We start from the raw sequence: 27367 nt of genomic DNA on the forward strand, positions 1-27367 counted from the left end.
GTGTGTGTGTGTGTGTGTGCAGGTGTGCACACATGCACACCCACAAGTCCCACTGGAAACCAGAGACAAAACTAAAATATTTATTGGGCTTTTATTGGATCCAGCTGCTTTTTAAAAAAATGTATTTAAAGTGCATCATCACTCTCAGAAAACATTGCATAAGAGCACAGACTCACCTTCTAATAAACAAGATCTGTGTGACTTACACGATCCAGTGGTCGAGCATATTGCTTGATGTCACACTCTATTCTCTCATGTTCACATTGTGTGATCAATTACAAATGGAATAAATGTAGCTATACTAATGTGTAATAAAGATTATGGCATAATGCTATTTTGAATAATGCTAATTACAGCGTAATAACACAATGAATGACCATATTGTAACAGTTATTGTATTAACAGATAAATTTACAAACCACATCATTTTTGTAAGTGGAGGAAAAACTAGAAAAAGAAAATCTATCATTCACACAGTGGCAACTGATGTCTTCCTCACTTTTGTCCTGTCAAATGCGGGATTTCTTCGAGAGTATGTATTTTGATCTAGATTTGCAGAGCAGACTCTGTCTTCTGGATCTGGCATGTTACCCAACACATCAGGAATTTGTGCAAACTCAAATCTCAAAGCAGTTGCACATTCACAAAGTACCATATCTTTGCAGTCACTGAAAACATCAAAGAGAGTGTCACACCCATGTCTCACAGAGACAGACAACATCTCACCATTCACTGTCTACACACAAGTGTTTATCATATAGACCCTGAAACTCTGTCTTTTTTCTGTGACATTATTTAAGCAGCAGCGTGCATACTTTTTTTGTTGTTCTACACGTCACAACACCTTGTAAATTCACTGTTGCCTTTGTACAACTTGCAAACATTTTGCATTTTGTGTATTAACATACATTACATACACTTCCGAATTTCTGCTCTGTTGCTGCTTTGTAGATTTTCATATTCTAAACTTTCTAGTTTCTAAGGAGTCCTACAGATGGGGATGCCAAACAGACGTTAATGAGCTATATATAGGTAATAAAGTTAGAAAGGGTTTGCATCGCTTATGACAGAAAGATAAGAGTCTGTCTACAGACACAGAATGAGATATGGAAGCGAGATGTAGTACGACTCGAGTTCTTGTTTGTCTTGTGCGGTGACACTCTCTGTTGGGTTGGAAGAGACTCCTTTGACAGATAGAGGAGAGAAAAAAAAATAAAACATCAGAAAAAGAGGGAAAAAAAAAATCTTAAAGCACCTGTGGCTAAACACAATACTTGGTTTTCAAAACAGAGCGAGAGAGGAATTTTGGCAAAATGGGCCAAGTCACGTCTTCACGGCAGCCCAGACAGAGGGATGAAAGAGGTCGGCAACGCGGCAGAGGAAATGGGGGTGAAAGGGGTGTCACCTGGGCAACTGCCTGATACTGACAGGATCTTAACCAGGCGCGACACAACTGAACCTGACAAAACAAACCAGACAGGGAGAGGCTGTTTTTAAACCTGGGAGAGGCTGTTTTGAAACCAGCCTCAAAATAATGCTGCAGCAAATATCAAGCAAACAAGACCTATTAAAGAAAAGAAAGAAAAAACGGTGTTCTCTGACTTTTGTTCTTTTTTCAAAGTTTCATGATGACATGTGTTCAAAAGAGAACTTTTTGGATATAGTTGTATCTATACAAAGGTCCTATTTCTGATTTGAAAACTTGAACTGTTTCATAACAAACAAGAACAGATTTCTGAGCCAGAGGAAACAACAGATGGAGGTTCGTAAACGTCTGCTTTTCTATGAGGGATCTTTTGAATCAATACCAAATTATAAAACCTGATGAACATTATGCAACATCCAGTGTATCAGTTTCTGTGCATTCACAGAGACACAGACTATCATGATCAATCATTTTAAGCTTAAACAAATAAAGAGAAAGACAAAATGTTTCGTTCTCCCTGGACAATACATTACATGTGCGGTCGAAAAAAGGGAAAACATGTTTCCGACATGAAATCAGGCCCATTATTTGCACAGTCATTGATTCACTGGAAAAGGACGCAGGCTGTAGATCATACACCACGGTAATCAGTTTACTTCTTCAGCGTTTCCTGGGAGAGGCAGCCATGTGTGGCCACGGTGTAGTGAAGAGTGTGAAGCCTCATTTGCTGTGGAGAACATGGCCATGATTTCGCGTCACTCCCTGGAGATCTGTCCTGATAGGGCAGATCTTTGGCATGAAGAATGGCCGTTTTTTTTTTTTTTTGGTTTTTTTTTTTTGGGGTTTGTTTTGTTTTGACTCAACTCAAGGGTTTCTATGCTCTCTGTAATGATAACGCTTGTTTACATCCCTTTGGTTGGATGTGGATCACAAACAACACCTAAACAGCTCTCCACGTCAGGGTCTGGGTATTTATGCCAGTGCAAGAAAGACTCCTTAATATTCAAAGAGGAGAGTGAGATAAACTGTGATAAGTCTATAAAATAGACATGAGAGTTTGTTGAAGAGAGTGTTTAAACTTAAAAAAAAAAAGGCAGACATGATAGACAAAACAGAGGCTTTCACATTGTTGTGTTGCTTTAAAGTCACAGTTATATTTAATATAAAACACATTTAAATGTAACATTGTGAAGATTCCAAGAGGAGCGCTTCCAGATTGCTTGCAAAAGTACAGTCAGGAAGGACTCCAGAAATTATAACTGACTCTTAGACTCCTGTACACGCACAGGAAATGTTAAGAACATGCATCACAAAGATCATACAAAGTTAAAGGAAAAAGAACAAGAACGAACGAGTCAGTGGTTGAGTCAGTCTTGGTGATGCCTTGTGGCACGTAGTCAAACAGCGGTCTCCATGGTGGAAATTCATCAGACGTGTCGGTGTTTTCAGTGGTTTAAACAGGCAGCTGAGGGGAAAGTGAAAATGCGGCGTAAGGAACGGACATAATCAATCTGAATCATGGGGAAATAACAACGTTCATCGTTGAAATGGGAGTGTTTGTTCTTCTTGTTTTTTTTTCTTTTTTCTTTGTTTTTTTTTTTTAATTGAAATACATATTAGATTTTTTTTTTCATGCCAATAATTACTTCACATAAGTCCTTCAAAAATATATATTAATACATATATATGCGTGTGTGTGTGTGTGTGTGTATGTCCATACATATATATGGACAATGAACAAACACAAAATCATTTCTCATTGGTGTTCCCCTCATTGTTCTTCTGTGTCATTACAAAGATGAACCAAAGCTCATGTCATCACTCAAAAGCAAAGCATTCAAATATTCTTTTTTTTTTTTCTTTTTTACAGGTGTTTGGAAATAAAACACACAAAGTTATGTGCCAACGCATTTTTTTGCGGCCTCATGAAGTAAACATTTTAAACCTATGGCTTGAGATTGTGTGTCCCGAAAGGAGTCCAGCTAATGGAGTCTTAAATTCACACACTTTTGTCCCTTTTAACCAGGGTCCCATTACGCTATTAAATCTTGGCTATAAAATTCCCCCCCCCCCCCCCCCCCCCCCTCATTTCCTATAAACAAGCAAACACATAGGTGTCAATCAGACCACTGATGCGACCGAGGTGACAGAGGTCACCTTGTTGTCTTCTGCCCAGGGTTGTAAGTTCTGCAGGGCATACAGGGAGGAGTTGTGTAGGCAGAGGGGGTCCGGCTGCAGGGGCTGGCTCAGGGTCTTCTGGAAAGCCTCCTGTTGAAGCTGCAGCATCAGACGATTGGCCTGCTGCCGCTCTGCTTCCCGCTCCTCTGCCGTCTGTCTCCTGCACATGAATAGAAACACAACTTTCATTGATATTTCTCCCTTTTTTTCTTTCTTTCTTTCTTTCTTTCTTTCTTTTTTTTTTTAATTTTCATATGTTCATGTATTTGTTTCAATTCCCTTTTTTTTTTTTTAACCACATGTGGTAGCCTGTATGGCAGGTCAGCGAGTCATTACATAAAATTAAACAGCTATAATTTTTTTTTTAATTTTATAACTTTCAGTAAATATAATTTTCATTTGTGAGTATTCTCATTTCACAATGGTTTCATGTGAAAAATGTTTCAAATGTTTTCCATAATTTTAGTCTGAATGTAATTTAGAAAAAAAAAAGATGTGAAATAAACTTTGTGTTACTTTTTAGCAATTTTTTTTATTACTGTGGTTAAGTCATACACAACACAAACAAATTCATGACAGTTTGACCAGTAAAACCTCCACGACCCAAGAACCTTCCCCTTTCCCCTCACATATCAAGCACAGCTTCACAACTGTTTGGCATCATTATTCCACAAGTTCACCTTTCCTAAATGTGTTAATTATCATGTTTAATGGGTATGTGTGCCTCATAACAAAATTTGAAAAGATTTTTGTCTGGCCTCTATACTGATCCACAGTGTGAGTGAAACACTCATAAGAAATTTTACAGTCTTGTAAATCCCATTGTCACAAGTGTACATGTGTACAATTCCCCACGAGTGTAATCCAACCCATGCCAAAGTGTTATTTGAGTTCACCTTCATTCAAATAACAGTAATGATTTTATTCTGACAATGACTCTGACTTTGACTGTTCTAAAGTAAAACTGTTATACTACAGTGAAATTATTTAATTTTGTTATTTGGTTTGTTTGGATTTGCAAAAACAAGCCTACAAGCAGATGTCACAGTCTTGTTTTCATTTGATCAATACAGCTGTCTTCTGAGAGAACCACATTAGATAAAGACAGAAACCAACTGAATTTGAATGTTCAGACTTAGTATAACCGAACTTAACTGGCAACAAGAGAACCAAAGAACTCTGATGACAAAACTGCAAAATATCACAAATGATCAAAACGTCATGTTTAAGTGTTTATTTACTATTATTTAAACAGTAAATCTGTAAATGTTAGTTTTTTAAGCAAAAAGACAAAAAAAAGGTTGCAGAAGGATACAAAATAGCGAAAAATATCAATGTGATTAATGTGACTGATCCCTGTGAGTAACTCATGACTTCATTGTCAAAGGCGGACAGCGATGTAACTCTAAAATCCTGTTTCACACACCACCCTCCATCCATTAGCCACACGTTACAGCTAACTGCATCACGCTAATCCGATTGTGCGCTGCTCATTTGATCATGTTCTTGTTACCCGTGCAGTCGACACACAAATACATCCTTCATGACCGTTCAAAACCTCTGAGTAAGAGGAGATATTATGAATCACAAGATGAGAAACATTTAAACAAAAAAGAAAAAGTGAACGTATGCCAACCCATAGCATACGTGAACATTAGCTTTCCATTGTTGCTGTGAACTAAAAGCATTTGCCGCATACTAAGTTGATAAAGATTATAAAGGGGATGTCGATGTTTTTGAACACACGTAATCTGTATGGTTAATGGCAAGATGAAGATAGTTATTAAGACATATTGTTAGGCTGACACAGTAAAATGACCTTAATCGTTTTTATACCTTAAAGGCCATGACTAAGCCTCATTAGGAATAAATCAACTACAACAGCTTGTTTCCCTTGTGTAGCTTGTTGGCTAAACCAAAGGAAAGTAAGCCTAGCAGTAATTACATAGCACACTCATTTGTTCTGGAAGAGCCATCGGCAACAGGTTGAGTGGATTAGAGAGAGTGTTTTTTCAATGGACATGCACTCAATTATTCAGACCTGCAGGTCCATATTGCACTGGACAGCAAGTTTCCACAAAACCTTTTAAGCTGTAAGAGCTGTTGCATTTCTGCTTGGTCAACTGAAACGGGTTCCAAAATAAATAAATAAATAAATAAATAAATTAGCACAGCTAAGCAAAACTAAGTTACTATTTTATCTGCAGGCATGTTATGTGTACCGGAATGAAATGGTTAAAACCGGATTATCATTATTGCTGTTTTTTAATAAGCCTGCAAGTTTGGTTTGTGGAAAACTAAACTAAAAAAAAAAAAAAATTAACTGCCAACATGAGAGCAAAGTAATACTTAAGATGTCTCACCGCTCTCAGCAATCTGAATGTTCTGGACCTCAGCTGTGTGTATAATATATCTGATGTATTCCTATGCCACCTGACTTAGAATGGTAGCTATTTGAGTGAGATTTCAGCTTCTTATTGCTGCTCAGCTATGTGCATTAGAGCCCCATAGGAGGAACCAAAATACCAAAACGGATTTAGTGGCGCACAGGGCAGAAATAAACATGCTTCAATGGAACATTTGTTTAAAGTTGCGAAACGGTTGTTGAACATGAACAGGAGTAGGAGAGAAAATGTTTACTGAACCACAGCGTTAAATAGAAGTCAATTCACCGGATATTCCATGCGCCGGGTCTTTCCATTTCATATTCCTTGGCACCTTTTCTTCATACTACTCATCATTCTTTTGATCAGTCTGAAGATGCATGTTTACCACAGTCTTCCTTAGCATGCTATTTTGAGATATTCAACGCATCTACTCAAGAAAAAAAATAATGAGGGCCAGTAATACAAACCTCCATTTTGTTCTTCTGTTTTGAAACCAGGTCTTAACCTGGGCATCTGTCATCTTCAGTGCCTTGGCCAGAGTAGCTCGCTCGGCAGATGCTAAGTACTTTTGTCGGTGGAAGCGTTTCTCCAGCTCACAGATCTGTACTCTGCTGAAAGACGTGCGGGGCTTTTTCCTTTTGGGCGGCGTACGGTTCTGGTAGGGGTGACCGATCCTTCGGGTCACAGAAAACGGTGAGAGGGCGGCTGGGGAGGAAAAAAAAAAAACATGACAGAGAACAGTCACTCATCTAACAGAGGCTCCATTATCCTGAGTTCTGAGCAGCCAGGAAAAAAAAATTACACATCTGCTCAAGTACAAACGGTTGAAAAACAAAGAATTCTAGATGAATGAACTTGGGAAGAAATCCTCACAAGAGTTCCTAATTGTAATAGTAGTACTTATAGCATAAATAAGCTCTTCATAATGCACACAGGGAAACAAAGATGAACATTAAAATCCAACAAATATACATATGCATATTTTGTTTTGAGTTTATCATTATCTTTCCTCTCTGTAAGTGCTCCATTGTCTGTCCTTATAAAGGATGGACAAACAATAGAAGGTTTACTCTACTGGAGCAAAAAAAAGATGTAAAACCAATTCACCATGATTTTTAATGAACAGTTGGCTGTGCTAGCTGTGTCTGGACAAAGATGCCACAGAACCCAAGAGAGAGATCCTGCCTTTGTTGCCTCTAAAGTGTACCTGTGAGATACAGAAGAGCTAACAAGCTAGCAGGATAACCCAAGGCCTCCTAAGGACATGATTATGCTTGGTTCAATACAGCAAGACTGAGGTAGCACACACAGTACACACAGAGAGTGACTGACTATTTGATGTGCTATGGTGAGAGAATATTAAGCTCAGTTTAGTTTCTAAATAACAAAATTTTACAGATGTGGATTGGTAGGAAAATAGAGATAGACACAAACTGGCATACTAATGGCAATCATAGCATGAGCTGTGTAAAGGTCATTCTACAAAAGACTGGACATATTTATAGCAAATGTAAAACAGAGGGATAGACATTTTCATTTTGTATTTTAGTGAAGTCTATTCATTTAAAGGCCTCTTGTTCTTCATGTTTCATTAATTTGCAATACATAGAAAATGCAATACATACATAGAAAATTAACTTCAATTCATCGGTAGGCTATAGAAAGATGCACTGTTTCCATGCAATGCCAAAATGCTTCCTCTGCCCTCATATTAATTATCAGCCAGTCCACAAAATCCATTGAGAATACCTCTTACAGTTTTACAGCTGGGAAAAAAGCTCTGTCTCATTTCTTAGTGATGCTGTATCTCTTCTTTTTTATTATGATTGCCATTGTATGTTTTGTATGTGGTGTCATTCCCAATAATATGGTGTGTGTACTGTTGTATGTGTGATGTGATGGTGCTGTACAATGTATTGGATTAAGTGTTATGCTCAGATAAGTGTGTTTCACGATAACAAACCCACCAGAACAAACAGAAGAAAATAGTTCAACCTCAGTAAACAGTGCTTCTATTGGCAAAAAGCATTTTGAAATTATATTAATACTTAATAACCAAAAAAAAGTTTAGATGAAGAAATGTCTTCAGTTAATGCAAATACCTCTGACATCAACCATAGTCATGTTTTGATTATTACAATGTCTTTGGTGAATTTAAATGATTCTGATCCTAATTCTGATCATCATTGGAAAATTCATTATAATTACTTAATGCAATTTCCTTTAAATAGTGAGTCACAAGATAACTGAGAATCTAAGAAAACTCATTTCAGAAACTGTAACTTGCTAGTTAGAAGGTGGAATTGTAACTAGACTGAACTGAATTATGTGTTTCTCTGTTTGATGGTACCAGATTAGCCAAAATTAATATGAAATGTCCACTAGAACCTCTCCTGAAGCTCCACTGTGAAGACAGCTTCAGAATGTAACTGAAATAATTAAGTTCACTGAAACATTTTATTTGTAAAAATATAGTGCACAAAATAATGGAATTACCAGTGACAGTGACTGACAAGAAGACTGGAAGATTTTTTTTTATTAACAGAACCAAACTGAAGTTGTTAATGTCTGCAATGCAGATTCCCTATGAATAACAAATGATTAATAGTTACAGATTTTAATTATTCCCTTTGGGAATATCTTGGTGTTTAGTTACGTGTCCTCCACAGCTAGTGTATTGGAAGGTCAGACTAAATACTTTTAATGATGCCGTACATTTGGTTCCACTGGCAGCTCAAAGTGTAATGCCAGGTCAATGCACAAATACTATTGGTCAGATAATACTGTGTCAGTGCAGTTTGTTGAAGTCCTTTTAAGTAAATTCACATTCAGACACGTTTCGCTGTAATGTGTTCCACATGCAAAGGGCCAAGGCGAGCCAGCGGAATGCAAAAGGACCTTTTACTAATTCACACTGGTCAAATTTGGAAGTGTTATAGTACAAGGAGGACATTGAGGATGGCTATTTCTGGAGGTAAAATTAGTTTCGAAACATTTCAGGTTTTTAGTTAAACTGGAATGGATTTTAAATAAACAGAGAGGCACCAGTGTATGACTAATATTAATCAATAAATGAAACCTGGCTCGTATCTTTATACTTTACAATAGATTGGCAAAGATTTCATGCCTTGTGCTACTGTAAAAAGATCGAACATCTAACTGGACAACCAAACACACAAGCGATTGATTGGATTAGGCACACGGTCTCTTCATTCCTTTGTGTAATTAGATGTGATTGCTTTTAATTACAACGCAGCCAGTGAGTGACAACGAGGGATGACAGGCGACCACTGCACTGATCCAATTAAAATATGGAATACTGTGTGAACTACTAATTTTAACGATACACTTCAACAACCAATGCAAAAAAAAAAAATGAAGGCTATAAGAGCTTGACGTGTATTTTCCTTTTTTGTGATATCTCCTGGGATTTTTCCTTTAGCCGAAGTGACTTTTTGACATTGTAGTTTATGTCAGCATTGGACTTTACAAAATATAGTATTACATTGCAATAGCTTTCTTGACAAGGAGCCCCTTGCTGTCTTTTTGCGTGTTTGATATCAGGTGTGAACCAGGCCAGATATTAGATCAGGAAGAAACCCTCGCATGGCCCTAAATAAATATGAAGGTCTGTATGAAAGCAAAAAAAACGATCTCTCCAGTTCGCACAGGAGAATTCTAAATGATACGACGGTGTAATAAAATTCAGTATGAGCATATCAAAAAATAAATGCTGCCGTAGAGAATATGCGGACAGTAATAAAATCATTTATACGTAATGTCACCTCAATAGGACGGCGACTGCCTTTCCCATTGCGTATATTACCTTTGTAGCAATCTAATAAATATACATGTAATGGATTCTAAAGGGGATATTGAAATATAACATCAGCATTTATCGCTATTTATGCGCGGTGAGGCAAAACAGAATGTGCCTTTAAATTTGCTTTCAGACTGAGAATTGAAATATTGAATGAAATAAAATAATTGTCAGGAGAAACCATAAAACGTCCTCTTCAGAGCCGCCAGTGACGACTGCCTTTCCCTCTAGTCAGTATCACCATGACTACATAGTCCCTGTTTCAAAATCATTTGTATTTATGGTTGAAGAAGATCATTATTGTCATTTTAGACAGAGCACCATACACATACAATTTCATTTTCCCATTTCTCCAAGGCTCCTGCTCAGATTTCAGCCATTACCCAGCCTTGTAGTGATGCTCTCGAGTCCTTACCCATGACGCTCTTTGGCAAGGAAAAAAATATTATTGATGCAAACGCTATTATGGGAATCAACGCCAGCTTGAAGAGGAACCTTGCATGTCCAACCCATACCCATGGTTATGAGTGGAGGTGGACTTGAAACAGGTTAGGCTAAGACCTCAGTAAGGCCGTGATATTTCTGTGCTCCTCAGCAATATTATCCAGGGCAAATTTGCATGAGCGTAAACACCATCTCAAATGAACGCGGCTGCTGCAAGCCTCTGTAATCCACGAGACCATCTCTGTTTGTGGACTTCGGGGGCCAGGGGAGGGGGAGGGGGGCAATCTGTTATTCATTTCTACTCTTTCATAAACTTGCAATCTGCCGAGGAGTCAATTAACAAAAACGTGTGGTATAGCCTTTCAACGCCTTACAGTCTGTACCGATTCGTCCTGTCTGTGGTGAATATCAGATCTCAGGCCGCGCTGCGCCTGTCCGTACTCTCATACACGCTGTGACACTTGTGGTGAAATGCAGACATGCAATTTAAGATGATGAAGAGAACTTTTGATGAAGGGAAATCTATTTCAGGCATGAGGAGAAACGCTTCACAGTTGCAAAAAGTGTTTAAAGGCTACTGAGGAAAACTGTTAAAGTGTTCGTTCAGAACAACACATGCCGTTGCCTTATGGTAGTACTAAGGGTAGCTACACACATTAATTCAGCCTAGATACACAAAGGCAGAATAATCAGAAACGCTTAAATAATAATAATAATAATAATAATAATAATAATAATAATAATAATAATAATAAACAGAGTTAACCTTGGCCTCAATAAGGCATCAAAAATATGACTTCCGGTGGAGGACATTGAAAGGATGAATAGGCCGAAGTTTTAAGTGACATTATGAATCGCTTGTCGTTTGAACAGTTACCGAGAATACCTCGGTGGTACCAGGGTGGGGATAAACCCTGCGTGATTCCACCATCTGTACCTTTCAGAGATTTAGCAAAGATAAAATATATTAAACGAGTGGCCCTTTGTGGCTATGAGTAAAATTGATAAGCATATTTACAAAAGAGCTTTTGCAGTTGACATATCATTCCTCTGTTTGAATAATTAATGAAGAAAGAACGGCATTGTGAATATTTAATGTGCAGATCCATATGGGTCTTCATTTTCAGTTTAGTATAGGTGACGTCATCGCCCAAGTTAATCCACGGTGACCAGAGGAAGAGCTGTGATGGCGTTCAAACAAAAGGGACAAAATACCAACACAGAAACAACTGCTCCAAAAGTTATTTCTCGCCCCCAAAATTTTCACCTGTGCGAACCTAAAGCAAACAGATTGTTACATCTGTCAGCAAGGCTCGTGAGCACACATTGATATTAAACCAGACTTGTTAACAGGATATCATACCTTAGTTATCTGCTCTCTTATTTGAAGGATCATAATCAGAGGCATGTGATTATTTATAATCCACATTTTCTCACTGGGGTTCCATGATGTAGTTCCATACGATTAACACCAATACATTTGGGAAAGAAATGACATAGACATAGGCCTATCGATATCACTATGTCACTTGAGCATTCAGGGGGACCTCATGGTTATTTTTACTCAATAGAAGTCCGAAGCCACTTTACAAAGAAGGTCAAATTTAGTCCACATTTTCTTCATATGTGTATTTTAATTTTGCATATTAATTTTGTATAATTATGTAACGATAATCGACGCATCTGTCACTCAATTTCCTCTTAACAGCTGCACAAGTTTAGGCCACGTGCTAACTTGGGTGTCAAATGCAAGCCAATTTAAGTGGTCTTGTCTCTAAAGAACTTGGTCAAAAACTTAAACACACTGTAGCCACTTTAAATCGAGTAATTCTGATTTAAAATCATGAAATCCACAACCAGTGTAAAATTTACTGGAAAATTATGTATTAGAAAAGATTTGGAATCATAAGAGATTGCATTTAAAATTTCTCCGTTATTGTGACTAATAAATGAATTCAGTAAATAAAGACGTTAAACGTATTATCAATGCCGAAAATAGATTAGCATTTTATGAAAACATTCCACTCCAAGGACATCGTGTCAATTTTTCTCTTAACTGAGCCAGAATGTTGCAAGAATTTTGCAGTATAAGAGAAAGGGCTCCAAACAAAAGATGTATCTTTATGTTGTCTTAAAACTTCAGTTCAAATAATTCATAAAAAGTGTTAAATTTACAGTAGTGGTGATGTTACAATTTCCAGTCCACTATAACAATACGCGTGTAAGACTTAATAACCAAGTTTTATTAATTTTAAGTGTCTTGAAGAATGTTTATTAGGCAACAGTACTTGCAGGCCTGTTTATCTGAGTTAACATGTTATATTACTACTTTTAGCACAGCTACGTTTTTATTATGGCGCTCCAGCAAAAACCTCATATATAAGCGATAATCCTTACATTATAACCCTATCGGTCGTAAAATACCTTTTAAAGGATAATCCCATAAATACAATTACGTCCCCGTTTTTCATTTTTTTGGCATCTTTGTAATTTATGACACCCTAAATAACATATAAATAATAATAATAATAATAATAATAATAATAATAATAATAACAGCAATATTTTTCAGAGCGTAGACTAGTAAGTATCTCCACAATTTCTGTCTCTTAAGACATGGATTATTTTTCTTTTAAGGGCAATTTGACGAGGACGACGGCAATCCTATTACTACTACTACTGCTGCTACTAAAATTAATAGTAATAAATATGATAATTATAATAATACAAGAACAGTGAATATTACTGATGTTGCGGCAATATTGTGCTCAGCTGTAAAATTCAAGGGGGGCTATGTGACGAATTTTGATTACTTTTCCCCCCATGCCCCAGACCTCTTCAGTACTGAGTCTGCGTAACACTAAGCATAATGCTACCGCTTCAATGCGGCTGAAGTACGCAGCTCCTCAGTAGGACACGGTGAACCGCACAACAACAGATGACATCCCTTACCGGTCAGCCTGTCCTTCGCAAATCTTCTGCTACTCTCCATCCAGGGGAAAGTGAAATTCGCTGCGTTTCCCATTCCTGGAACCGAAGGCACGGTCGGTAGTCCAGCAGCGATGCCTGGTGGATGGGTAGGGGGCGGCGGATGTGGCGCCGGGGGCATGGGTCTGTGGGCCGGGACACGAATAACACCACCAGCATTCCCAGAGTTCACGTTTACGTTCATGTTCATGCTCACATTCATGTTCATGTTCACGTTATAGGACCCCGCCAGTCCGGGCGCCATGGAGCAGGCCGGATTGTAGACACTGTTATAGCCATTGGCGTACACGTTGGGCGCCAGCTGGTAATCCGTCTCGCTGGTTCGGTTCGGCAGCATACAGCTACTGGGTTGGTCCGTGCTATTTAGAATCTGATCTATTCCAAAGCTGATGGGTTCATGTTGCTGGTGGGTTTGATTCACTTCTTCTATCCCCGTGTGCTCCATTGTCTTGCTAAAGCCTTGAGTTACAGGAAGCCTCAAGTGTTGTACGGATCACGTTTTTGTAGTATTTCTCTCGTCACAATTCGAAAGAGCCTTTTCAAAACAGCTTCCTAATTTTAAAAATGCAGGCTATGTTAATCAAATATGTTGCCTTAAAATGTTAGCAGACCGCGTTACCTGTGTCGCAGCCATAGGATGTGATGAAATCATGCGAAAATTGATCAGAAATCACACAGATTAATCCATGGCGGTTAATTCAAGACTCGTGGTCTTTTTAAAATCATCCCCCATCCTCTTGCATTTCGTCCGATTTTGTTTCAGTACTGCAAATCAAGCAAACGAGAGAGAGGCTGATACAAGGAAAATGTTCACACTTACAGTTAAATCCGTAAATTGGTGCTTTGCCACTTTGTCTTGAAGGTTTTGTTTCTGTTTTCAGAGCATATTACCACAGCAGAGGAAGCGCAGGGATTTGCCGATGAAACTTCAGCAGATATAGGTGATCCTGAATGAACTGTTAACCGTCCGATACGTGCATATTAATTGTCAAGAACGGAAAATCTCCCGTTCATGCGCTTCTTGACGTGATTTTCAGCAGGTGAGACACTCCCTCTACCCAAACTCTGTCATTCGGCCATTCATTGGCTCTGAGACTTTCACATAGACAAAGCTTACAACCCGCACCAATGTCCCTTAAAGAGCCCGCTTCTATTTTCCAGTGACTGATTGAGCTATGGAGTTTATCTAAAATGTTGTTTTCTCAGCAAATTAAAAATGACGACGTTGAAAATGAGGGATGATTTTTTTCAGTGATTAGCTTACTAAAATCCATTCAAGTGGATACCAGTTTTAGTGATAAAAAAAACTTAGTAGGAAAAGGTTTAGCCGCTGATAAGAAAAAATGTTTGGCTAGAGAATGCTTATGAACATTCATAATACCAAATGTATCAGTAAAAGACAGAGCTAATTGAAAAATTCACTCGACAAACAGCCAGGAGGATAGTGGTCACTGGCTTAGTTTCATTAAAGGTGATCAGCAAGTGGTGTTTTCCAATGTCAAAAGGTTGATAGCAATTTCACTTTATAAGCTGGACAATACCATAGATTTGTCGTTGTAACAGTAGACTGGACAATGGAACCGAGCATTACAACAATGACTGCGAATAAACTGGCCTTTTCACATTCAAAGGTAAACGACATAATGCTACTTCAGAAACTGGTATCATCCTTAATTGTGTCCGTTTTTAATAAGCGGGCAGATAAGTCGATTACATGCCGTTCACATGTAACGATCAAGTCAAATATAGTTTTAGTAATTCACGTGAAATCCAAAAATATGGAAACGTGCCATTTTATGCAAAACGTGCTTCCTTGATCAAATGAAATCGAATTTCATTGATATGTACCAGCCTATGGGTCCATAAAATGAAGAGTAAAGCTAGAGATGCCTCAGTTGCCCTTTAGTGATGCAGAAGCAAAGCTGATTGGCACAAATAATTTAACCTTTCGGCGCCTGAAGCAACACGGCAGATTCACCGCTTTCAATTCAATAAAAATGAAAAATGGCGCATAATAAAACCTCAACACAGGGAAAACGAATTTAATATATCATCGTTTTATTACGCACTTATTTCAGCTTTCGCACGAATAAAAATATTTCTCCGCAGCACAAACTGGCTAGGGGGAAGCATAAAAATCAATTTTGTGAATTCAAGGCTGTATCAATAATAACTGGTGCTACGTTTCTCTTGCAAGGGTTCATACTGTTTGTTCAATGAGATATAAGGAATAAAAGGACAGGACAGTAGAGCTTTCGGTTTTGGTTACATATGGCGCGTTATACTGCAAATGCATTGAAACAAAATATAACAAATTGTGTATTATCTTTTCATTATGATGCATTTTTGATATTTCCGAAAGGAAATAAACTTTCAATTTGTAAACATGCGGAATGTCCATCCAATATACAGCAATATCGTTATGGCTAGATTTGAAAGTTTCCTCAATTAGTTATTTTCTCCCATTTTGCATACAGAGGACAGGGGTGGGGGCACTAGCCTAAGTGTTGTCATGAAGAGGTTTATTCGGAATTAAGTGCAACAGTCACATGTAAACACAGGGATTCAGCTCTTTGATTGCTTAACACGAACGCTGGACACGTTTCAGCTATATGAGTGATCTTATCTGAGTTGATGTCAACAGATGCCAGTCATTTGCGCACATTCATGCAATTAAACAATTTTAACATACTCTTGAGGTTACATTAACCTTTTCCGTTTCTTTTTATATTGTAACATTATAACCATATTGCTAAAAGAGTTTTCCGAAGTGTAAAAATGAAAACATCCTTCATTGCATTCATCTGTAGCTCCATTATCGTCATTAATGACATTTCAGGAGAAGCAAACGATGCACTCCACCATTTGTGATTGTTCCGCCGGAGTATTTTCGTCAGTAGCGAATGCTGAATACAATCCAATTTCACGAAGAGGCAAAATTATATCTACTAATTAGTTTAAGCTCTAATTATTTTGAACACTAAGAAGCACTCTGATTATTGAACCTGACAAGCCGCGCCTACCTAACTCGTGTTTCATTTCATTATGTGCATCGAACAGTCTATTCTAAAATCAAACTAATTAATGTTCTGTTAAAATATTGTTAGAAACTATTGCAACCCAGGGCCCAGAAATAGATTCAAATGATTAGGTATGCTTTGGAGTAATCGGAACATAGGACGCAGTTTGCTTTATCAGCAGACTGGTCCTCAACTATTAGCAGTTATCTAACATCTGAATGGCACTAAGTGGAGAAGATGTTTATTGCTCTTTTGTTTGAGAGTCGTTATTATTTCTGTTTGGCTTGGGCGTTTATTGAGATTTAAACCAATTCAATTTATCTGTTCCTTCCATATATTTGCAGCACTACTTTGCAAACTGCCCTCTCTGTAAGCTCTCCCGTGAAAGCGTAATATAAAAGCCCTTAGCTGGTCGCCCGGAGGCGATGTCTAGAGTGGGTAGCACCGTGTACGGAAGCCTGTGATGAATCGTTATCTCCGGGCGGTGTTGGACGTCTGGGTAATAAAGTACTGGCAAAGCGAAGACAATAGGAATTTGTCACAGTTCGCCTCTCGACATAGTCTCTGACCTGCCGCCCTCTCGCGTGCAGCATGCTTTAGAGGGCTTCGAGAGATTTACAAACAACTGCAATGTTGTTTGCACAATATGAGCGGAAGGGATAGGTCCGAGGGGAAGCCGATCCTCAGTACAGCTCATGACTAATGTGGATTACAACGCTACATAAAAATGGCAACGAGACAACTTAGCAGAGACTTACCATTCACTGTTTAAGAATAACACGACAATAATGATCGTTGCTGCTATCAAAATTAATGTTCCAGGCAGAAACGCCTGGTTTATTCCAGAGCTGCATGACTTAAATGTTAAAGGACGGATCCGACAGTCCAGCAAAATTGTATCCTCTTTAAATTGTACTGTTATTTGTATGAACTACTCATCTTCTTAGCTGCATTAACGTGGGAGTGAGGTTTATGGGCATTATTGTCATTTCACATCTATTTGTTGAAATAAATTAGCATTGAAAATTCAGATCAAATAGTGTTTCTTTGCTCATTTGTGCTAAAAATATTAAAATGTTTAACTGCAGCATTGGTCTGTTGTTTACGCTATTGGCAGGTTGCATCAATAGCCTACAATAATAATAATTATTATTTGTTGCTGTAACAGCAATAGTAATAGAGGCAGAAAATTCGTGGTGATTGTTGTGGTGAGAGTTTTTCCAGCACTGTTAACTATATAATTTGTATTAAATTTCTTCATAAATCAATTTCTCTCCGCAATTAATTTAGGCCTGTAAACAGCATGATAAATGTGAATATCTAGTTTCTGTTTCTAGTAAATATCTAAGCAGCTAGGACACGATTAGTCTGGTCAAGGTCAAAATTATTTTTTTTTGGTATGGTTGGGTTATTTTTTTGTTTTTGTTTCTGTTTTTATTTTTTAAATGAGTACATAGTGGGAAAAGCACAGGAGCTGACTTATGTCACTCATCTTGGCGCCCTTCTTTCTTCTGGGGTATTCCACTTTCACGACTGCTCTCTCTCTCTCTCTCTCTCTCTCTCTCTCTCTCTCTCTTTCTTCTCCGAGCTGAGAGGGAGAGAGAGAGAGAGAGAGAGAGAGGGAGAGAGAGAGAGAGAGAGAGAGAGAGAGAGCATCATGGATAACGTCGTGGACGCCACGGATAACGCTGATGAGCCTGTCATGCCTGTCCATTTGCATCCAATGACCCTCTGCCTGTTGTGCTTTCTGCTGTAATTAGGTTGAATTCAGACCAGATTGAATTACATTATTCTGCATCGCGAGCTCCAGTCCTTGACTTTCCAGTTCCCTCGGGATAACCTGGCGCCACCTAGCCCGATCAGACGGCTTAAGCTGGACAAACCGCCAACAGAAGAAGCGCTTAGGCGCACACTCGGGATCTCCAATACGTCATCCCGTAATGTGGCCTGAATGGAAGGTGCAAGGACAGACATACGTACCTCATTGGAGCAAATAGCCTCGTCTGGCGTGGCCTGGAATAGATAGAGTGTTAGATTAATGAATTGTTTTATTCCTTTGTCGATATGAGTTTTGCTTGAAGGTGATGGGTATGGAGTGAGGACGGCAAATGAAGACATATAAGCTAGATCGTTTCAAGATAATATTTCATTTTTTAAAATAATAAAGAAAAAATATTTTAAGTGACTAAGTGAACATATTCATTATTATTATTATCATTCATCATCATCATCATCATCATCATCATCATCATGTTGTTTTTGTAGTTGTTGTTGTTGCTGCTGGTGTTGTTGTTGCTATTTATTATTAGTAATTTTATGTTGCACATGTAATATAATCTAATTTTATACATTTCACAACAGAATAAACGTTTTTGTTGATATTGTAGTTTTTATTTAAGATATACAGTTGTAACATTACAAACATAAACATTTATTTCAAATAAAAGCCGCCTCATGTAATTACGCGATCAGTTCATCTGCTATTCGGCAATGATACTATGTATGAGCAAGTAAACATAAATAGTGCGTTTTGGTTTTGCTATCACGTAATACTGTGTTTTTTACCAGGGGATAGTATTATATTTACCGTTTAATTATGCGTGGCTCTCTGATGTGCTAAAATGTAACCGTTGGCAGATTATATTAAAGTTAGAGTTTTGATAAAATGTGTTACCTCCACGGAGAGAATAAATATCTTGAAATATAAATGAACTGTAATATTTGATTTTTGAACAATACTGGTCGGACAGCATATAGCAGAGAACTAGGCCTCGTCACTGTAGAAGAATTTAAATGTAGCGACCTGGAGTAATAAGAGTTCAACAAAATGGCACTTTAAGCAGTCCCTGGAAATGTCGTTAAAAATTGGCGCACAATACTAGACATGTGACATACAACAAGCTTCATGACAACATTAATTAAGTATTTTGACTTGATTTAATATGACTCTACAGCTATGTTCCCATCTGAATGTACCTACCAGTCTTTTATGTCCATAGGCCTGTGGCACATAACTCTACTACTGACAATTAACAGTATACGAACGTACCACTTTCACCTGGCAAAATCATTGGGGTAAATATATAGTAAGTGCTATAAGCAAAGAATGAATGAATCTCGCCTCACATGCCAGAAATATTTTGTGGGCTAGTTCAAGCTATGTGTTGATTAGAACTGCCACTAACCGTTGACTGTTCGTGAGTCAGTCACTAGCATCTCTTGAAAAGCTGTGCGATGAAGTTTTTCGTAGCAGCGCTCGGCAAGATACCAGTGCAGTTGTTGATGCCTAAGGACCCGAAACTAAAAATGACAAAGCGACAAACCAACCAACGAACGACAACCAAATCCAACAGCAGTAATTTGATGAATAGATATAAAGCAAATTGAGACAAGGCGTTTTTGTGTTCTGACGAAAAGAAAGAAGTAGAATTTTATTTAGGAGATTTTCCTGGTGATGCGTCATCATTACAGCGTCCGGAGACTGCTTTATTAATGTGGCTTATATTGCCTTTGTTGTTGTTTTCATCTTTTGTTCAAGCAGTTCCTTTTCATGGCGTTCCCTGGTTGCACATGCGCCACTTGCTGAAGTGTCAAATGTGTAATTAAGCGTATCATTGGCTTTGTGTTGTTTACAAACCGTATAGCGCGAGCAGTAATTTAATTTCCTTTGCCGCCTTGAGCAGCCACCAGCTTGCTGTCAACCCACCGCCATCGGCACTGTCACAGCAGTGAAGCCTAAGGGCTTTCTGGAGAGGGAAACCGTATGCCTGTAGCCCGGGCCACAGGAAACTCGAGAAAACAGCAATGCTGGGATATGGAGGATCCTTTAAACTACCATCTCCGATGAGTAATTGCTCTTTGTTTTGTGTCATGTACAAAAACCTTTATGCATTATTTTAGCTAAACAAGTTGATTCTGTTCTTTCTTCACATTAGCGCACTTAGCCTCGACAAAGGAACAAAAACAATAAGATATGATATTATTTAGATATGACAAAATCAGTCCGCTAAATGTGTTTATAGTATGGAAGCTGAGTTTCATCCAAGTCAGCACACACGAACAGAAACAACTGTCTTTTAAAATATATAGAGGATGATGTTTTAGAATGTAAATCAAGTTCACCATTTGTAGTTGTGTTTAACAGTTGTCTGCACAGCAGTATACATAAAATATATGTTTTTAAACTGGTTTTAAAACTTAAATAAAAACAAACAAAACAAATCAGGAGGAAAGGCATTGTGTTTTTCCTGTTTGAAAAAAAAATACCATTCATTGTCATTGTTTTATTTAAAAAGATGGATGTTTTACATTTAGTCATTTTTATTTATTTAATGGAGCCTGTTTCTTTACATAGTACTTGTAACTGAACTTGGAACTATTTCATATCAGCAGTGTTGTGTTAACTGACACACAATATAAATACCTACTATTAAAGTCTGGGTGTGTGTGTGTGTGTGTGTGTGTGTGTGTGTGTGTGTGTGTGTCTACATCTGTATTCCTTGTACACTGTTTTTGATATCTGAATAGAAAATAATTCACATTGTTGTTGTTTAGAACATGCATCTTACTATCTTGTTTAAGGCAAAAACAAAAAAAGAACAAGTAGATGAGATGAGATGATGAGATGTGTATGTGTGTATCTGTGTGTGTGAGAGAGAGAGAGAGAGAGAGAGAGAGAGAGAGAAGGTAGAGTGATGGGCAGCCTCACAGCCTGAGGGTACATCATTATTACAAAAGCCCAACTCGTTTCTCTGTTCTGCTACTGTCCTTCTCTTCTCCCTGCTCCAGTCTTGTCCTCCTCTGCTCCCATTCTCTCTCTCTCTCTCTCTCTCTCTCTCTCTCTCTCTCTCTCTCTTTCACTCTCCCTCTCTCTCTCTCTCTCTCTCTCGTTCTGTCTCTCTCTCTCTCTGTCTCTCTCTGTCTCTCTATCCATCTCTGCAAAGTCTCAATGTAGACAGAGCAGCCCAAGGGGAGGAGGTGTACTGGGGTCCAGGCCAGAAAACAGGGAGCACCAGCTTCCTAATTGATGACTCCCTTTGAGTGAGGAAAAACACAAGGCGAGATTGATGGGCTTGCAATTTTGGATTTTTGGAATGGGTCCGTGCAGCAGCCATTAACTTAATAAGATGGCTCTTAAACTAAGGCAGCACCCCCTCCTATGATAATAGGGCTTCATGAGTGATTGGATTTAATATTGAGGGACATGAAGTTTTAAGGGGGGAAAAAATATAATGTATATTTGTCTATGAGCTGCATGTAAGTATTTTCTTTAAGCATTTCTTTTTAAATGTTTCGTTAATTAAATAGTGTGTTTGTTAATTTCTGTCTGTTCGTTTATTAACATAAAAAAAAACTTAGAAACAAAAGCCATGTGCAGTTTACGGCACATTCAGATGTAATGTGCACTTAAAAGAAAAGTTCTTTGTTTATGAATAATGACAATAAGGGTCCTTTACTAAACCACGTTTTCACTGTAAGAAAACAAAAACAAAAAACAAACAAAAAAATCCCTCATTACTAGTTCCATCAAAGTTAAAAGACTTCTTTCTAATCTGACCCACATATTAGGTGGAAGTTTCTTTATGTATTTATTCGGAAGATCAAAAAGGCTTCACTGAAGCCAAAATGAGTTATTATTATTTTTAAAACAATTTGGACGAATTTGGTCAATTATAAACATCTACACTTTTCTCTACAATTATGTGAAATCTCAATCTGGTGAAATCTCAAAAATTTGCGTCAGATCGCCTGTATCACTTGTAAGATTCTACCTCTTTCGAATTTCAAGTTTTGTCAGAACAAAAGAAAAAAGAACATGTTTACGTGTCATAACCTGTGAGATAATTCGTGGAAAAATAATGGACTTTCATTCATTGGTTTTGTACCTGCTTCGTAATGTTTAACTGTATTTTTTGTGTTTTGCAATTTAGCTCTGGGGCCTACGTACTCTTGACGTCATATCAGTAGAATACTTAAAGCGTGAGCTACTGCAATAGCCCCTATCTAACATATAAGAAGTTTCAAGGGCCATAATTGAAACTAAGACCAATTCGGTCCAAAACAAGATAAATCTCAAATATTCAACCAATGTTAACATGGTGGAAGGAGCCAAAGGATCTTATACCGTACTGTTTTTCTGGCATTTCACCTCCAACGGCTAGTGTCAAGCCTGTAGACTACCGGGTTCCCGCCAAGCGAAGGCAGTAATTGCATTTTTTTCTTTACTTGGACGACTGAGGATCCACCGTGAGTTATTAATCATAATGAGGGAATGCAAGAACCCTCATACATCAAGCCAGAGACAGTCCAACAATTTACGACTTGCTTGCATAGACATTTTTTGTAACGTTTTTAAGCAGAATGAATGTATCTTACATGTTTACTCAAGATCAGTTGTTAGTGAACGTCTCCCCCTCTCACAAGACTACTTAGGGATGTTTCTCATAGAAAAATATGAACACTTTGGAGATAGTTCTGCTTTCTAGATGCTCCCCAAAGAGAGGTAAATATAGTAAATTTATGTTGCTTTAAAATAAATAAAGCAATAGATTTTTGCCCAGCAGGGCTATGAGTTTATGGAATTAGTTTGGGTAATTCGTTTTTTTTTGTATTGTTATATCATTCACAATACTTTAACTTATATCAGTTAGCAATAGCCAAATAAAATGCATGGCTGTGTAGAGAAAGGAAACCAATAAAAGCACGTCTATCTCCCTCTGTCATCGTGTTGCGAGTTCCTTGTGAGCATACCTATTAAGCGGCTAAAAGTTTGGGAGTGTTGAATTTCATATGGTATTTCAGTGTTCTTTTCAATGATGTCATGTTTTATCTAGACAAAACTTGCTGCTATTTTACAATTGGCTTTGCATGTGTGTTTGATTAAAAAGAGTTGTGGATCAATAATGTATAAGAGTACAAGGATCCTGAGGAGAGCAGCGCCAAGAGATTTAGTTATACAGAAGAATAGCCTCAATGATATCATTTATTACTGTTCATTTTAGGACCTCCGGGCTCAGCCTTATAAATCTCAGAGTAACAAGTAGCAGCTCCTACCTTACTTAGCTCTTGAGTCCGTGAGGCGACACAATCTAACGACTTCATTAGAGCCCCACAGAAAGGACCAAATTGATGTGGTCAGTCTTTCAACGGGCACATCAATCTTGGTATAAAAAAGACAATTAAACACCAATCGCCTTTATTTTCTGCCCGAGCTGTTCGTGCAGTTTCATTTCTATAGAGAAAGCAATCCTCCCCGTTGTAATTAAGAGCATCCAAATAAACTCTATGGTTGCCCTGCAGTCTAACAAAGAAACAAATTAAGGTATAATGAGGAAATGATTGCACTTCTAGATAGATAGACTCTTTAGTCAGTGGCACAGCTGTACACGACTCATAGTCTTTCCTGCATTCTTGCCTCCCTTAGTCACGCGGAGGTGATCTGCCTGCAGATGTCATCAGAAATATCTGGCGACAGGTGAACCATGTAAAACTGTAGCTGTGTTGCAAAGTGATGATGAGTGATGGTGGACTAACGTTTCAAAAACCGACGAGTCAAGAGCAGATAAGAGATGAAATGAAAACGTTTTCCTAAATGTCAAATTTCTTACATTTCTCAATAAGAAACACGGAAGGACTATAGAAGGGCTCAGAACTCACCACACTGGATCGGCCTCAGAGAACACCACGGCTTTAAATTAAAATGGCATTTTCCAAACCGCGCTACATGTTAAGGAACGTAAAGTAATACATAGTTAGAAAGAACAGATGACTACACTATGACTACACAGCAGAATTGCCCCTTTTAAATGAACCTTACGGTTATTTATATTGCTAAAGTACAAGTTTAAACTAATGTTATCCATTTAACACTTTTACATTTGCTTTGTACGCTTCTTTTCAGGGGCAATGTAAACAGATACAGCATTACAGCTAGAATAGATTACCACAAGAGGCGTCTTTCTGTGGAACTGCGGCACGCATGACAAGATGAAGAAAACAACGACTTCGTCTGACACCATCAATATCACGCGAGGAAATGAAAAAAGCAAAATAACTTCATGCTTCAAACACTATTTCTCCGGTCACACTCTTCTGTTTCTGATCACCAAAGATATTTTCACTCTCCCAGTTCATCTATTTAAACAGGGAGACTATCTAACTTTAAAGACTTTTGACCTTATTGATGGAGAGTCTTTTCTGCATCACTAGCATTGCATTTAGGGCCACTTTACAGTGATATAGGCAATGGTTCAGTGAAAACAACAAACTTTGGAGTCCTGTTCATTTACTTATTTATTTATTGTTTATATATTTACAAAATTATGAACTTTCATCAGTTATGAATTTTGGTGGCATTTCCGAGATGAAGGAAATAAGATACAATCACATTATCATACGTTATTTTAGGTTTGTTTTACTACACTGTGCAAGCTCCAAAAATGTAATAATTAAGGGACAATAGAGTGACATTTTGCACTTTGTGAGGGAGAAGACCACTCTTAATATATTCACTTTTCCTCAGTAAATAACTGACAGCCCATGTACCCCTTTGAGCCTTTAACGCTGAAAGGTTTTGACTACAGAGATGAAAGTTTGGGAATTCCAGAGAACAACGCTGTCTCATATTACAAAAGAGGTCAATCCACTTGTAGTGACTATATTCGAGTGGCAAGAGTTAAGAAGGAAGATCACAACAGGCAAAGAGATGTCAACTTTGTCAGGTTTCATTTTCAGCTGCTCTGTTTTTGTTTGGGAAATAGAAAATGGACAAACACTAATCCTCAGGACCCCAGATTTACTTTATGATGGCTTTTAGGTTTTGACATGTCTCTTTTACAGCCAGTCAATGTCAGATACGTGTTATCTAAACTGATGCTAACGTTTAATTGAATGTTTGGCGGCTTGCAGCACCTTTAACATTTGTACAGACTTGCTGTTCATTGGTGTAGACCTGTCTCACCTGAAATACGATATCTGACATCTGTGTTTTTGCTGCACGCCTAGATTCCTGGCTACTGTAGCAAGAGCGCTGTTTTTTGTTCCACTGTAATGCAACTTCAATACTCTTCTGCCTAGCCTTCCATAAAAATGTCAAGAAATAAATATCTGGATTAAGCACAAGTGGAATGGTGTCCATTTTCAGTTAGTTGTGTGAAATTTCTCAGTCTCTAGGCCCAACTTCCACCAGGAGGAAAATGCATTAGTTGTAAAAACAGAAACATATAAACGTGCCCCAGAAACTAGATATGGTATGAAGGAAGTTCCCTAGATATAAAGCTAGTAGATTTATATCAGGATTTAAATGCGACAAGTTGATTGGCTTGATTCCTGTGTCTCATGTTGTTTAAAGAGAGACTGGTAATCCTTGCAGGTGTCGTAGGACACTACCAACACGACTCTGATCTGATACAGCTGTTTGAACACCATGGAAACCTACACTGAAACCTTTGTCTTAGACTGTATTAAGCTCTCAGGAAAGCTCATCTCAGCGCTCCAGAAAAGCACCCTCACACTCCAAAGAATTAAAAATACCCTTTCACAGGTGGATTGTGTATTATCCAGATAAGTTAAGTCCTTTTTTATTCAGATGTGGTAAGTTCTTTTTTTTCTCTCCCAATTTTCCTGTATTTTTCAATCTTTTATAACTGTCATAAGTGTATATGTTGATTTCCCAAATATATGTTTATTGCTTTTTTTTTAATATGTCCTGACAAAGCTAAGTACATAGGGGCAGACGTCAGACCCATGGACACGCAAGGACTGCTTTCTTATCCCTGTAGCCTATTAGTATTTACTGAAAATCCTTCCAGTAAACAAATAAACAAATACAGAGAAAAGGCCAGATAGGCATTTGCATCTATCATAGATTTATGATATTGTCTCTCTCTTAACTTGATGCACTCTCATTGACAGTTGCCCAGACAAAACAGGGAGAAGCCCCGTGTCCCCTTGCAACACAAAGGTTGAAGACTCTGGACAGCATCTCCTCTCTGGGCCTCTGAGCTATCTTTGACTCACTTGAAACGTTTCGTCACCAGCAGTCCAAGTAGCACCATTTTCATTCCTTTCCTACCACCTCTCTCTTCCACCTGTCAGGCCTCCAAATCCCCCTGGGCCATCTGATGACAGCTCATGAATGTGTGCACGTTCTGGAAATGGAGAGGTTATTGTGCGTGCATGTGTGTGTGTCTCTGTGTGTGTGTCCGTGTGTGTGCGTCTGTGTTTGTGTGTGTTTGTGTACAGTGTGGTTTCTTTTCTCTTTTTTCTAATGACGGAGGATATTTTATGCCTTTAAAGTTACAAACCAATCTAAATACAAAAGTGAGAAACTGCCCTGTGTCCTGTTGGCTGCACCTCCTCTTAGATGTCACTGCCTTACAGACATGATGTGTAACTTTTTTTTTTTTTTAGGGGGGATTAATTGGGCCATTTGGTTCTGTTTCATAGTGTCATACAACTGTGTTTACAGTAAGTGAGAACTACCCACACTTTCATGTCATTAAAGCTTTTCAGTCCTTTAACAGGAGGCTTAGAGTGGAATGTAAACAATCTATGATGTCTGACAATGATTTAAAAGCTGTCCAGATTTGTCATCTTTATACCCCCTCAGTCAAGCCATGGATTATATTGAGCTGTGTGCATTCGCATAACTAGTTACTGCTTCTGAGTTAGGTATTTACGTCATTGTTGTGGAGAGGTTTTTTTCTGCAACCACAAGACTAGTGTACTACCTCACAACTAAAACGTAACTCACCACAAAGATAATATCAGAGAAATGTATTGTACTACTCTTGTTCATGTTCAAGTTGTTCAAATACAGTTCACATTAGTTTATTGTCAGATTTAATAAAAATGTCCATTAATTCAAAATTTTGCTTGCTTAAACAAAGAGTAAGCCTTGAACTACATTTTATCTCAAATCAAAGTCTTTTTATTCAAAAATTCAAGTTTGGGGCACCGGTCCTTAAAGTACTAATGACACTTCAGCGTAAACAAAACGAAGCATGAACAGGGCGTAGCAGTTCCACCAAACGTCTCGTCTTTGTAGTTCCCTCACTGGTTACTTGGGAAAAGGTGCGATACAGATCTTAACAAAGAAGAAACA

The 27367-nt window shown here is 38.0% G+C and overlaps 1 protein-coding gene across 1 annotated transcript; it reads right to left on the reverse strand.

Moving 5' to 3' along the window:
- Positions 1-3547: 3547 nt before the first annotated feature.
- On the reverse strand, positions 3548-13688 carry tlx2 (T cell leukemia homeobox 2). The gene is made up of 3 exons (XM_030766566.1): positions 13208-13688; positions 6459-6696; positions 3548-3764 (listed from the first exon to the last, which is right to left on the reverse strand). Exons 1-3 carry the CDS (start codon positions 13686-13688, stop codon positions 3548-3550), a joined length of 936 nt encoding a protein of 311 aa, XP_030622426.1.
- Positions 13689-27367: the final 13679 nt, after the last annotated feature.

The sequence above is a fragment of the Chanos chanos genome, chromosome 2 (genome assembly GCF_902362185.1).
Source record: "Chanos chanos chromosome 2, fChaCha1.1, whole genome shotgun sequence".
In the NCBI taxonomy this organism is placed as follows: Eukaryota; Metazoa; Chordata; class Actinopteri; order Gonorynchiformes; family Chanidae; genus Chanos; species Chanos chanos.

Bases quoted from the DNA above. Each gene is read 5' to 3' on its own strand.
- tlx2 (XM_030766566.1), bottom strand. From the start codon at position 13,688: ATGGAGCACACGGGGATAGAAGAAGTGAATCAAACCCACCAGCAACAT. The intron at 6,697-13,207 runs GTAAGGGATGTC...TTTCCTCCCCAG, and splicing joins TGCGAAGGACAGGCTGACCG to CCGCCCTCTCACCGTTTTCT. The intron at 3,765-6,458 runs GTTTGTATTACT...ATTCATGTGCAG, and splicing joins AACAGAAGAACAAAATGGAG to GAGACAGACGGCAGAGGAGC.